The sequence below is a fragment of the Phyllobates terribilis genome, unplaced genomic scaffold, assembly GCF_046119375.1.
Source record: "Phyllobates terribilis strain yellow unplaced genomic scaffold, ASM4611937v1 Scaffold_2__4_contigs__length_985480577, whole genome shotgun sequence".
NCBI lineage: Eukaryota > Metazoa > Chordata > Amphibia > Anura > Dendrobatidae > Phyllobates > Phyllobates terribilis.
This window is the reverse complement of record NW_027362762.1, coordinates 167,692,094-167,707,425: the sequence shown is the minus strand read 5'-3', so window position 1 is coordinate 167,707,425 and position 15,332 is coordinate 167,692,094. Positions and strand designations below refer to the sequence as shown.

At 45.2% G+C, this 15,332-nt stretch overlaps 1 protein-coding gene across 1 annotated transcript in view; it reads right to left on the bottom strand.

The window, feature by feature from the left end:
• TFCP2 (transcription factor CP2) overlaps positions 1 to 15,115 on the bottom strand; it is a 55,126-nt gene extending 40,011 nt beyond the window's left edge. Inside the window, exon 1 of the mRNA XM_073663239.1 lies at positions 14,488 to 15,115. Coding sequence (XP_073519340.1) covers positions 14,488 to 14,609 — 122 coding nt within the window. The 5' untranslated portion in view covers positions 14,610 to 15,115. The remainder of the gene's footprint in view (positions 1 to 14,487) is intronic.
• Between the last annotated feature and the right edge of the window lie 217 nt (positions 15,116 to 15,332).

Below are 15,332 nucleotides of genomic sequence, written 5' to 3'. Positions count from 1 at the left end.
AAGGTTGCCCTAGCAAATTGTGCCACCAAATCCGAAACAAAACATCAATCAGAACCAGCAGTGTGTGACTGGCCGGCTATTAGTGAGGCAGCCCACACCAAGACGCAAATCGGCATGGAATGAACTTCGAGCTTTGAAGATGTAGCTGCAGGCAGACGACAAAGGAGCGTGGAACAGATACAAATTGTCTGTCTACAGCAACAAAAGCACAAATATTCAGCAAGACAGGAGCCGCCATCAAACTCAAGTCCTACCACTCATCTGCCAGACGATGGAACAAATCACTGTGCCCGGGATCTGTAGAAGAGGCTCTGCCAGCAGTATACACCAAGAAGAGAGAGTGTGTATACGGCAAATGTACCGTAGCACTTCAGTCTCCTGACGTGGCCAACAGAATGTTCCTCTGGCCTCACTCGGGCTGGTATACTGTAGGCTTCAGTATAGAAGTGCAGCAGGCTATGGTTCACCAAAAATACTGTAGGCACCATAAAAATATATTGCACGGCCAACATTTTTTGTTTTACCATTGGAGCACACTCACCTATACAGTGGGACATGTCAGAGCTTTTTGTTAGAAGTATACATCAGGAGCTCCTTCTGGTGTAGATCGCCAACATATGCTCTTATAAATGTGAACAAAGCCGCAAAACCTGAATAAACCTAAGAAATTTGGCTGAGCCAGCCATTATCAGAGGATCAGCTACTTATTTTATGTGTATAGTGGTTGCCCTGACTATTCCTATAGATGAGTGTTCCTCAACTCCAAATCTCAATGCCCACCCCCACACCCCCAACAGATCATGTTTTCAGGATTTCCTTAGCATGGCACAGGGAGAACTCCATCATCATGAACACATGATTTGTTGGGGGCATTGAGAACTGGAGTTGAGGAACACGGCTATAGATAAAGGCATTGTAAGAGGTGTTACATCTCATGGTAACCCTGCCTGCGATGAGAATGAGCCAACTAAACAGTCTTCTGTTAAGGTGTGGGAGGGGGGAGAGTACTAGTCCAAAAGTACTCTTTTTTGAAATACAGATTGTGATTTTCAAATTCAAAATGTTTTAAAAATATAACAAAGACCTGATTTAACATGCTGAAAATAGATTCAGGAAAGGCATGAATTGAAAAAAATATACATATACACATACACACACACACCAAAAGTTTGGACACACCTCATTTAAAGATTTTTCTGTATTTTCATGACTATGAAAATTGTACATTCACACTGAAGGCATCAAAACTATGAATTAACACATGTGGAATTATATACTTAACAAAAAAGTGTGAAACAACTGAAAATATGTCTTATATTCTAGATTCTTCAAAGTAGCCACCCTTTGCTTTGATGACTGCTTTGCACACTCTTGGCATTCTCTTGATGAGCTTCAAGAGGTAGTCACATGAAATGGTCTTCCAACAATCTTGAAGGAGTTCCCAGAGATGCTTAGCACTTGTTGGCCCTTTTGCCTTCACTCTGCGGTCCAGCTCACCCCAAACCATCTCGATTGGGTTCAGGTCTGGTGACTGTGGAGCCCAGGTCATAGTGTAGCACCCCATCACTCTCCTTCTTGGTCAAATAGCCCTTACACAGCCTGGAGGTGTGTTTGGGGTCATTGTCCTGTTGAAAAATAAATGATGGTCCAACTAAAAGCAAACCGGATGGAATAGCATGCTGCTGCAGGATGCTGTGGTAGCCATGCTGGTTCAGTATGCCTTCAATTTTGAATAAATCCCCAGCAGTGTCACCAGTAAAGCACCATCACACCTCCTCCTCCTCCATGCTTCAGGGTGGGAACCAGGCATGTAGAGTCCATCCGTTCACCTTTTCTGCATCGCACAAAGACTCGGTGGTTGGAACCAAAGATCTCAAATTTGGACTCATCAGACCAAAGCACAGATTTCCACTGGTCTAATGTCCATTCCTTGTGTTCTTTAGCCCAAACAAGTCTCTTCTGCTTGTTGCCTGTCCTTAGCAGTGGTTTCCTAGCAGCTATTTTACCATGAAGGCCTGCTGCACAAAGTCTCCTCTTAACAGTTGTTGTAGAGATGTGTCTGCTGCTAGAACTCTGTGTGGCATTGACCTGGTCTCTAATCTGAGCTGCTGTTAACCTGCGATTTCTGAGGCTGATGACTCGGATAAACTTATCCTCAGAAGCAGAGGTGACTCTTGGTCTTCCTTTCCTGGGGCGGTCCTCATGTGAGCCAGTTTCTTTGTAGCGCTTGATGGTTTTTGCAACTGCACTTGGGGACACTTCCAAAGTTTGCCCAATTTTTCGCACTGACTGACCTTCATTTCTTAAAGTAATGATAGCCACTCGTTTTTCTTTACTTAGAATTTGTATTATGGCAAGAAAAAAGCAGCTAACAGTCCATTCAGTAGGACTATCAGCTGTGTATCCACCAGACTTCTGCACAACACAACTGATGGTCGCAACCCCATTTATAAGGCAAGAAATCCCACTTATTAAACCTGACAGGGCACACCTGTGAAGTGAAAACCATTTCCAGTGACTACCTCTTGAAGCTCATCAAGAGAATGCCAAGAGTGTGCAAAGCAGTCAAAGCAAAAGGTGGCTACTTTGAAGAACCAAGAATATAAGACATATTTTCAGTTGTTTCACACTTTTTTGTTAAGTATATAATTCCACATGTGTTAATTCATAGTTTTGATGCCTTCAGTGTGAATGTACAATTTTCATAGTCATGAAAATACAGAAAAATCTTTAAATGAGGTGTGTCCAAACTTTTGGTATATATATATCCTAAAATACAAAGGAAATATGTAATCTTTAACTTTAGGCCTTTTGGAGATCATTCTAGCCAGCACTTATTACTGAATGCACAGGGCTTGTTTAGCACTGTGGATACAGCAATGAAGAAGGCACAGAGGGCAATAAACCATCTCTGCCTTCTCTATTGGGACTTCAGCTGTCTCTGACAGCCAGATCTACGCTCCCAGAGCTACACCATCACATGTAGCCAGTGTCGGATTGGGTTGGCAAAGGCCCACCAGTAACATTGATTCTTGGGGCCCACTGTTCAGCTACATGCAAAAAATAACCTTACCCTAATACACAAATGTATTTTTGCTTCTATGTAATATTAATATGGTTAACTTTATTAATAAATAATTCGATTACACCTTTTCCTTTTTCTGCAAATTGTGAATCAAGTGTAATAGTACTGTTCATTAGCATGGCTTCACAGGGGCCTACCAGAGGATTCTCCAGTTCCCCTGTGGGCCAGTCCGAGCCTGCATGTAGCTGCGCTTCTATGAAGTTACGTGTTAGAACATCACTGCAGACTAGGAGCCAAACTGTCCGGGCGTATAAAGACTTTGTGCAGCCTGGAAGTAGTTAACATAGGAAACTGTATTTGGTCTTGGTCTTGTAAACTTTAACTGCAGATGTACAAAAAACTATGCCATACCGATAACCATACAAATGAAAAATCGTCTGTTTCTTTCTGGATGTAAATCAGATTTTATATATATATATATATATATATTTTTTTTTTTTTCTCAAAAAAGTAAAGGGAACACTCAAATAACACATCCTAGATCTGAATGAAATATTCTCATTGAATACTTTGTTCTGTACAAAGTTGAAAGTGCTGACAACAAAATCACACAAAAATAATCAATGGAAATCACATTTATTAACCAATGGAGGCCTGGATCTGGAGTCACCCCCAAAATTAAAGTGGAAAAACACACTACAGGCTCATCCAACTTTGATGTAATGTCCTAAAAACAAGTCAAAATGAGGCTCCGTATTGTGTGTGGCCTCCACGTGCCTGTATGACCTCCCTACACCACCTGGGCATGCTCCTGATGAGGTTGCAGATGGTCTCCTGTGGGATCTCCTCCCAGACCTAGACTAAAGCATCCGCCAACTCCTGGACAGTCTGTGGTGCAACGTGACGTTGGTGGATGGAGCGAGACATGATGTCCCAGATGTGCTCAATCAGATTCAGGTCTGGGGAACGGGCGAGCCAGTCCATAGCTTCAATGCCTTCATCTTGAAGTAACTGCTGACACACTCCAGCTACATGAGGTCTGGCATTGTCCTGCATTAGGAGGAACCCAGGGCCAACCGCACAAGCATATGGTCTCACAAGGGGTCTGAGGATCTCATCTCGGTACCTAATGGCAGTCAGGCTACCTCTGGCGAGCACATGGAGGGCTGTGCGGCCCTCCAAAGAAATGCCACCCAACACCATTACTGACCCACTGCCAAACCGGTCATGCTGAAGGATGTTGCAGGCAGCAGATCGCTCTCCACAGCGTCTCCAGACTCTGTCACGTCTGCTACATGTGCTCAGTGTGAACCTGCTTTCATCTGTGAAGAGCACAGAGCGCCAGTGGCGATTTTGCCAATCCTGGTGTTCTGTGGCAAATGCCAAGCATCCTGCACGGTGTTGGGCTGTGAGCACAACCCCCATCTGTGGACGTCGGGCCCTCATACCACCCTCATGGAGTCGGTTTCTAACCGTTTGTGCAGACACATGCACATTTGTGGCCTGCTGGAGGTCATTTTGCAGTGCTCCTCCTGTTCCTCCTTGCACAAAGGCGGAGGTAACGGTCCTGCTGCTGGGTTGCTGCCCTCCTACGGCCCCCTCCACGTCTCCTGGTGTACTGGCCTGCCTCCTGGTAGAGCCTCCAGCCTCTGGACACTACGCTGACAGACACAGCAAACCTTCTTGACACAGCTCGCATTGATGTGCCATCCTGGATGAGCTGCACTACCGGAGCAACTTCTGTGTGTTGTAGAGTCCGTCTCATGCTACCACGAGTGTGAAAGCACACTGCTCAAAAAAAAAAGGAACACTTAAACAACACAATGTAATTCCAAGTCAATAACACTTCTGTGAAATCTACCTGTCTAGTTATGAAGCAACACCGATTGTGAATCAATTTCTCCTGCTGTTGTGCAAATGGAACAGACAACTGGTAGAAATGATCGGCAATTAGCAAGATACCCCCTATAAAGGAGTGGTTCTGCAGGTGGTGACCACAGACCATTTCTCTGTTCTCATCCTTTTTGGCTGTTTTGGTCACTTTTTCATTTTGCCGTTGCACTCACCCCTAGAGGTACAGTAGCATGAGGCGGTGTCTACAGTACAACCCACAGAAGTTGCTCAGGTAGTGCAGTTCATCCAGGATGGCACATCAGTGCGAGCTGTGGCAAGAAGGGTAGCTGTGTCTGTCAGCACAGTGTCCAGTGCATGGAGCAGATACCAGGAGATGTGGAGGGAGCCACAGGAGGGCAACAACCCAGCAGCAGGACCGCTACCTCCACCTTTGTGCAAGGAGGAACAGGAGGAGCACTGCCAGAGCCCTGCAAAATGACCTCCAGCAGGCCACAAATGTGCATGTGTCTGCACAAACGGTTAGAAACCGACTCCATGAGGATGGTATGAGGGCCCGACGTCCACAGATGGGGGTTGTGCTCACAGCCCAACACCGTGCAGGACGCTTGGCATTTGCCACAGAACACCAGGACTGGCAAAGTCGCCACTGGCGCCCTGTGCTCTTCACAGATGAAAGCGTGCTCAGTGTGAACCTATGTGACAGACGTGACAGAGTCTGGAGACGCCGTGGAGAGCGATCTGCGGCCTGCAACATCCTTCAGCATGACCGGTTTGGCAGTGGGTCAGTAATGGTGTGGGGTGGCATTTCTTTGGGAGGGCCGCACAACCCTCCATGTGCTCACCAGAGGTAACCTGACTGCCATTAGGTACCAAGATGAGATCCTCAGACCCCTTGTGAGACCATATGCTGGTGCGGTTGGCCCTGGGTTCCTCCTAATGCAGGACAATGCCAGACCTCATGTGGCTGGAGTGTGTCAGCAGTTCCTGAAAGATGAAGGCATTGAAGCTATGGACTGGCCCGCCCATTCCCCAGACCTGAATCCGATTGAGTACATCTGGGACATCATTTCTCGCTCCATCCACCAACGTCACGTTGCACCACAGACTGTCCAGGAGTTAGCGGATGCTTTAGTCCAGATCTGGGAGGAGATCCCACAGGAGACCATAAGCAACCTCATTAGGAGCATGCCCAGACGTTGTAGGGAGGTCATACAGGCACGTGGAGGCCACACACAATACTGAGCCTCATTTTGACTTGTTTTAAGGACATTACATCAAAGTTGGATCAGCCTGTAGTGTGTTTTTCCACTTTAATTTTGGGGGTGACTCCAAATCCAGGCCTCCATTGGTTAATAAATTTGATTTCCATTGATGATTTTTGTGTGATTTTGTTGTCAGCACATTCAACTCTGTACAGAACAAAATATTCAATGAGAATATTTCATTCAGATCTAGGATGTGTTATTGGAGTGTTCCCTTTATATTTTTGAGCAGTGTATGTATAATATATACATATATACACACACACACACACACACACACACACACACACACACACACACACACACACACACATTTATCCAGCAACACAAGCCTGGAAGTGACAACCTGGTATGGTTGAGAATCTTTGGTGCAGTTTGATGGTCCTGAGGTCTGCAGTCTGACAAAGCTGCCAACATTGCACACAGACGTTGGCACCTCCACAGCAGACAGTGCAAGTCCTCATGGAAAGTCATCCAGATCTGTCATTTAGCTGATAAAGCAGACTGGTTCACTGCAGGAAACTCCTCTAAGGCTGCTGTTATTTTAAGACAATCTGGACTAAGCAACTAAGGATCAGAGAAAAAGCTCAGCATTCTCTAGTCTACATGTTCAAGAGAAGCTACAATGGCCGGGGATCATAAATGAAGATCAATAAGGAGTAAGCCCTACATTAGCCACTTCCAGAAGCAAGGTATCAGACAGACTGGTCATTCACCTCAAATAGCCAAATGTAACTGACGTACGCTCATTCTCGGCTTCATTCACACTGCACTAGACCTCAATGTGCACATGCCGGCGTTGGTCACCGGACTTCTCCGATCCACACTTACAATTGGAAGCACAAGTTGCCCAACTGGTGTAAGTCATGTACCTAAAGCAGCTTCATCGGTGTTGAAAACTTCACGACTGTGTGACTCAAGCATTTCTATGAAAGAATCTGTTGTGTAATCACAATAAAACTCAAGCAGACATGTAGCCAAAGCTCAAAAAGTATCCCAACCTGTTAAACACACACAAAATAAAAGGTTCACCTTTAGAAACCTTCAGTCATGACATTATCAGGGCGCCATACATAGACACCCACCAATCGATAGAATGAAGACGTTCTATGCCCTTTTCTGTTGAGTCTGTAGTCAGTATCTCCTATTCAGCGTGATGGGAGGGCATGAGGAGGAAACTGCAGAATCTCACACAATGAACTGGGAATTACAATAAATGGAGGGAGCAAAGAAAACGACCAGACACGGCTGGTTCACAGGAACGTGGATTTCCACGATGCTCAGATAACTGCTGGTCTTGTGTGAGTCTTTGATATTAAAGATTACATTCCTCTCTATCAGCATCTGATCACCGGGATGAATTATTGATGCAGGATCAAAATCAACAAAGCATAGACGCAACCAGCGCACCACTGAACGGAGCACATTCGGGGCACAGATCCTTTACCAGCTGGTGTGAAGAGCGTCCGGCTTGTATACTGCAGTGGAAGCCTAATGTGTGCTGACATGGTGGATTTGTAGGGCTTTTTTTGTGTGTTGCTATTAAGAAAAAAAAAAAAAGATGCAGTTAATATACTAAACACTGTTCTAATAAAGAACAAACTTGTCCCACTAAGGCAAAAGTATTATGGCCCTTAATTTAGACAGTATTTAAGACTCCTAGATGAGAAAGGCAGAACTGCACTACCTTTATCACAGTGGTACACCGCGTGTGATAGTTTGGCGCATCTGGCTAGACCTGTCCAAATCACGTTTTGATTTTCTTTATCAATAGCATCGGCCTGTGTGAAAAGGGCTTTAAACAATGGTTGACTCGCCCCAAGGGTCTCTGCTGGACTAGAAGTGATATTTTATGACCCTGAGAAACAAATATCTCTTGAGGTCCGGTGGAGACCATCAGAGCGGGAAAGTTAAAATAGAGCTTCCTTTCTTTTATCAAGATGGCTTTGCGCTATTGGCCAGGAAATCCCTTTAATTCCCGTACACTACACTACAATAGAAACCGCTCAGTGGCCACAAGAACTTCTTTTCTCTGGAACATCAAACGAATAGGGAACTGCAATTTTTCTGATAGGCAAACGTTGATGAAGTGGGACCCACACTTATCAGATAGTCATAGCATACACTGTAAGATCAGAATACTCAAGTTTTATTGTGGCCTACGGAGTGGTATAATCTAATGCTAGCCAAACATACATTAGACGGCTGTCGGCCAAATAATGGCATTGACGGTCCAAAATTGGACATGGCCGATCGGCATCTTCCCCGACGATCGTTTGGCCGGTGTTCCTATACACAGTGTCAGTCAAAAATCAGTGGGTTCATCCAACGTTAGTTTAATGTGTATGGTTGCCTTAACAATGGACGAACCCACTGATATCAGAAAGTTTGGACTGCCGATCATTTAGTTTTCGCTAAGATAAGCTGCTGCAGTCTCTCTCTCGTAGAGAGCTCAGCGTTCTCGTGTATGATAGTCATGATAGAGCGTTTCCGGATGAACGATCGGCTGAAGCACTGTTCAGCTCACTGCCATCTAATGTGTATGGGCAACTCAGATTCTACATTAATTTCACCACTAATTGAATTAAATTTAAGCGAATGGGGTAAATCTCAGATTCCGCATATATTTCTGCTGTAGATCCTCTACTAAATGCGGGGATTTGCCTAACAGCATTGGAGACAATAAGGCAGTGCTTTTATAGAAAGGTCTAGATCACATAATGGGGGTTGTAGTTGTGATACATGTCCACCTCTAATAGTTTGATCGCTTATCAAACAGAATAGAGACAGAATAACAGCAGCAGCTTTAGGACGCCACTGTCTTTTCTACGACTGAATAATGCATATGCTTTAATAAATTAAAGCATAAGATTTGTTGGCGCACAGTTATCCATCATTGTAATGAATAATTCTCCGAGAGCGTATTCCAGGATAAGGTTCTCCTTTGTTAAAGCAGTATTGTACAAATGTTTGTGGAAAAATTCTGCAAAGAATGCTTTCAAAGAAAGAAGTGTCAATAGTTTATTCATATTCGTTAACAAAATGCAAAGTGAACGAACAAATGAGAAATCTAAAATCAAAATTTGGTGTGACCAGCCTTTGCTTTCACAACAGAATCAACGCTTCTAGGTAAACTTGTCGTTTTTGAAGGAACTCTGGAGGGAAGTTGTTACAAACAGCTTGAGGAACTAACCACAGATCTTCTGTGGATGTAGTTGCGTAAATCCTTGTCTCTTCATACAATCCCACATAGTCGATTTGGAGATCAGGGCTCTGTTGGGGCCCTATAATCACTTATGCCAAACAGACGCTACAGCAATGACGCCCTTCGTACTGGACCATCCAGATTTGCCTACAGCGTAGGAGCAATTAAAAAGGTTTTTGGGGGAAATACAAGGAGTCAGGAGATAATATACAACTTTGTGGAATGCAACACAGGCGCTGAGGAAGGTGGTGGTATTCGTTGATACACGAAAAACCTGGTGACAGGTTCCCTTTAGGAATCATCTTCAGCATAAAGAAGAACAAGGAGTCCTAGAAGAGATGATATGGCCCCACAGAGTCCTGATCTCAACATCACTGAGTCTGTGTGGGATTATATGAAAAGATAAAAAGATTTGCCAATCCTACATCTACAGATCTGTGGTTAGTTCTCCAAGACATTAGGCACAACCTTCGTGTTTATTCAAAATCTGTGAGCAAGTATACCTAGAAGAATTGATGCTGTGTTGTAGGCAAAGGGTGGTCGCATCAAATATTGATTTAATTTAGAATTCCCTTTTATTCGCTCGTTCCATTTTGTGAATTGAGAAAAAAAAACATTAAGACTTCTATTTAAGACACTTACTTGACAGCATTTTTTCCCCACACCCAGAACTTTTGTACTGTACTGTAGATATCAGGATCACAATTCAACCTACACAGACTGTTTTTTATCAATAATAAAAAGGAGCAAAAGGAGCTTGACTACGTTCTTGGAGGATCATCCATTCTAGCTTCAGATAGAAACCCTTTACTTTTATTTATGGCTCATGTACAACATTTCTTTCTCCAGCCCTACACTTACAATACACTTTACAAAATACAGTTTGTGAAAAAAAACAAAAGAAATGTAAATGTCTAACCGGAGTAACAAGTCTGAGTGTTCCAGATAGCCGACATGACATAGAAGGAACATCTGTAGTGTAAACAGAATATGTACAACAAGAACCAAAACAAGCGACTTCTGATTTCATCATGTTTGTTATGGAAACAAACTATGAAGATATGAGCTAAGTAAAGCTTTCCCGCGATCAGAAAGGTCTACGAAGTCTAGTCCAGTGGACAGCTCGATAAGCCAGATCCACAATTTACAGCTGGATATTCACGATATGCAAAAAAAAAAAAAAAAAACACTTCATTTAATAAAACCAGCACATAGGCCAGTAGCAAAATATGACCCCAATTGGCACGGTTTTCTACAGGTTTATTACCCCTATGGAGGCTTGGGAAAACTGCTGCCAGATACGTCTAGTGCCACTTATCTCCAGGGAAGGTTATCCCAGCCCCCACATACAGATTGTTATCTTTCTATTACATGGAAAATGTGTATTGTCCTCCGGCTGAACATATACAGCAAAGTCCTTGAAGACTTGCTGCCTTTTTTGCGCACTCAAATTTAAAGCGAAGTGAAGAATAGGTTGGTGCTATGTAATTATTATTGTCCACATCAAAAGGCTTACAAAATGTAATAAGATTGACCCTTTATGAGGACAAGGATACACATTATTAGACCATTACCCAGAATGAAGGGAACTGAGTATTTCTAGTTATATCTGGTATGATTTTTTAGAAAAATTAGTCTTGCAGCGAATTCTTCAGACATGCAGACATCATTCACCAGTGTCAGAGCTGCCAAACTTTATTCAACTTATGAGAGAAGTTGTGATGATCACTTACTGGAATAATCATATGCTGAAATACAAGCACGTAGGACATAAGTGAACATACTCTGGATATCAATAGCCAATATGGCACTAAATCCAAACATAACATACATCTAAACCGGTGTAGGGATATAAGCCCTAGACTAGTTGTGGACCAGACATTACAAAAATCTATCAAGCACCTCGCTAAAGTTTCAGTCCAAGCCTCATTTTCTAGAAACTCCTACTGGGTTCATAGCAGGTGGATAAAAAACAAGTGTATACAACAGGTATAATAGTCTTGTCATGAATAAATACAGAGCTGAGCGATCACCAATATCTCTACCTCTTCAGTTTCATCCTTTCAAGCCCCTAAAAGGATATTACAAGAGTTTTCTGCCTTTTGGGAATATATTATAATTATATATATATATATATATATATATATATGTATGTAACAGGAAGGTGCAGACTTATAGCTTCAGTAATCATAACTAGAGAATAAACAAAAGTATCATCATGAAGACGTGATTTCCACTGGTGACACGGCAGATGTCTAGGTGGCGGTCCACTTCTGGCCAGACTTGCACCAACTTATGGACTCCACAGTTTCAGTGATCCGTAGTCTCAGGTCAATTCAGCAATGTTGCACTTGCCAGATCAAACACCCTGCAACTTTCTGTGAAGCTATAAGACTCCGTTTGCCCCCCAGAAACAGGATCTGATAGAGCTGAGACAACACTTCACCAAAACAGCCACATCCGAGGATATGCTGGAACGAGTCTGGACAGAACTTGACTACCGCCTAGAGATCTGCGGTGTCACCAATGGAAATCACTCTGGACATCTGTAATGTGTAGATAACACTTGGCAAAATAGTATTTCATTCTCATACATTTGTGTTATGTTCTCTCAGTTATAAATACCGAGGCTATAATGTTGCACATCATTTTTTAATCACCGTGTACTAATAAAACAATATAAAAGTAATTAGGATGCATACATTATTCAATCATGAACAGGGCAAAGAGAAAACAAAAATACCTACGGAGAGACGTCACATCTGAATCCCCCCGATACACAGACCAAACTGGCTGCATCACCGACTTACAGACCTACAACAACTGAAGAACCACAACTTCCAGTATACCCTGAAACACATCAAATTGAAGAAAAGGTGGCGCGCTACACTATGGTCTAAAATTGTAGCTGTCACACGAGCAACCATGAAAGATGACTGCAGATATTTTTCTAGGGCATGAACAAGCATAGCTATTAATTACAGTCTGATGAGCACTACAGACGGGGACAGTCATCCGAATGCAGAACAGAGAATAATAAACTTCCATAGTAACGAAGGCCAAGCGTTACCCACAAGGCACCACGACCACCAATGTATGGAGTGCATATAGGTTTTGTGTCATCTAGGATCCATCCAGCGTCCACCACACAATCACTTCAGCAAAAGATTCATGATCTGCAGAAGCCAAGAGATGCCTCAAGACATTCTACTATTAATTTTACCAAGAAAGCCCTCTCAGATGGAAATCACTGGTATGACAAACTTATGACCTAAGGGAGCCTGGCCCAGGTGTCACCACAGCTATAGTGCTGCCATGGAGCTTGACATTCAAAGAAGAAGTGGTTCTGAATTTTCTTCTAACCAGATATACAAAGAACAATGATGGCATTAGAGATCTGTGAAAGAGCCCTCCACTGAGCAAAACTGATAAGGAGCTGTGCTGAATCTGAGCAATACAAACTCCAAACAGTCAGCGAGCTGTGGGTTGGTTTTGATTTGCTTTGCATGCACTGAAAACGATTTTTTATGCAATGAAAAAAACAAGGAAACTGCACTAATACATTAGAGACCTGCAGAGCCTGCACTAATTAATAAAACATCAAGCCGAAAAGGTCAGTTTCACACATCCATGTTTCATGGTCTAAGTACGGACTGGCCGCGGATCTCTGTACTTGAGCTAAACTGCCTCATTTATGCCTTTAAACATGATTCTTCATCCTTATGGCACCTGGTTTTTACAGTTTCCAATAACAAATGTAGGACAGCAGAAAAAAAAAAGCACGGTGGGTCCACAACGGGAGTTGAAGGATTGAAGCTCCACTTACTTTGTGTGTGTGTGTGTGTGTGTGGGGGGGGTTAGAAAGATTCCTATACCTGCTTCTACGAAAAAGAGAGCCTCTCCTTGCACACTGAACAATGCAGATGAAGTTACACCATATACTGGAGTGATTGCCAATCCAGCAAGAGCTTTGCAGAATTAATTTGATAAAAACACTTACAACTCAATAACAAATAAACAACCAGCTCTGTTTGTTTATTTGTTACTGCATTGTTCATTGTGCAAGGCTGACCTGGAAGAAGGGGGGATAGGAATCCCTCCCCCTACGAATTAAGTGGAGCTTCACTCCAACTCCCCGTGTGGACGTACCGTGCTCGTTGGCTTGTGCTCCTCCTTTTTTTTTCGGAACTCTTACAATACGGCACCTGATTAGGATATCCGGACCAGGCTGATGGAGCTGCAACAAAGTTGTCCACGTTAAAGATATCTATATAGTGTAAGACCACGTTAAAGATAACTATTTAGTGTAAGGCTATGTTCACACTAGGCTTTATGCAAATTTTCAGTACCAGCAGTCTATGAGATTTCAGAAATCTCATGCACACAGCTTGGTTGTTTTGTCCTCAGTATTTTGTGCTTTCCATGTTTTTTTGCACAATACAGCATGTCATTTCTTTCATTGTTTGTCACCCACTGCAAGCAATGAGTGATACAAAAAAATGCTGAAAAGAAAAAACTGCCCAGTGTGAACGTTTTGCTGCATTTTTAGTGAAAAAAATCAAGTACAGCAGTAGTATGTGAAACCCATTTATTTTTGGCACTTCTCCCCCCCCACACACAGAGGCACCAGCCCCCACAGGTGCCAGCCCCCCGACCACAGTGGCATATCTGCCCCCACACACACAGGCACAAGCCCCCCCACCAGTGGCACTTCTGCCCCCACACACACAGGCACCAGCCCCCCCACCAGTGGCACTTCCCCCCCCCACACACACACAGGCACCAGCCCCCCCACCAGTGGCACTTCCCCCCCCCCCACACACACAGGCACCAGCCCCCCCACCAGTGGCACCACCAGCCCCCCCCCCACACACACAGGCACCAGCCCCCCCACCAGTGGCACCACCAGCCCCCCCCCCCACACACACAGGCACCACCAGCCCCCCCCCCCACACACAGGTACCAGCCCCCCCACCAGTGGCACCACCAGCCCCCCCCCCACACACAGGTACCAGCCCCCCCACCAGTGGCACTTCTGCCCCCCCCCCACCAGTGGCACTTCTGCCCCCCCCCCCCACCAGTGGCACCAGCCCCCACCCCACACACACAGCCCCCTGTACTGCCATCCCCGGCACACTGACCTCATGCTGTAGGCGGCAGCACCCAGCTCTTGCCCGATCCCAGACAAACTGGCATCGAAGTCTTGCACCAGCCCGGACTCGATCACCTCATCCGCCAGCGGCAACTTCAGGGCCCAGGCCATTGTGGCAGGAGGTCAGGGCTCTCACACTAATAACGTCCTAGTGATGAGCTGTGCGGATGAGCGGACACCGCAGCCCCGACCGGCAGCGTCCACACTAACCCCTAGTGTGCCGGCCCCCGGTGACTGGCGCTGTGGCCGGAGCAGGACATGTCAGGGCTGAGGCCGATCACTCCTAGGGGGCCCGGAGGACTGAGCAGGTGCAGACGAGTCCTAGGAGATCATGGTGGGCGCTGGGGGAGGCATCACAAGGAAAGCTGCAATGTGCTCCCGAAGCTGCAGCCGCCCCGGTGTACTGCGCGCTCTGCACAGCTCATGGACGTGTACGGGCTTCCTCCGCCGGCCTCCTCTCCGCCAACTCCCTCGGGACACGGGTGACGAGCTGCTGAACCGACTCAACAAGACAACATGGAGGAAAGAGCCAGGCAGCAGCAGCGGCGGCGGCCGACACGACGCACCGTATAACGTCAGCAGAACACGCCTTCTACTCGGCAGCCGTCCACCAATCAGAAGCCTGTCACGAACATCCCCTAGCAGAGGCCGCAGCGCGCTGTACTAGCGGGCTGCAGGGGGGGTGGGCGGAGCTAACAGGCGGAACTGACCTCTGATTGGCTGTCTGGGAGCATGTGCGACCAGAGGAGTTCGCGGCGTGACGTCATAGTATGTCACACGGGAAGTTATTACATAAGGCGCCTCCTCCCTCCAGCTGGCAGCACTGCGGTCTAG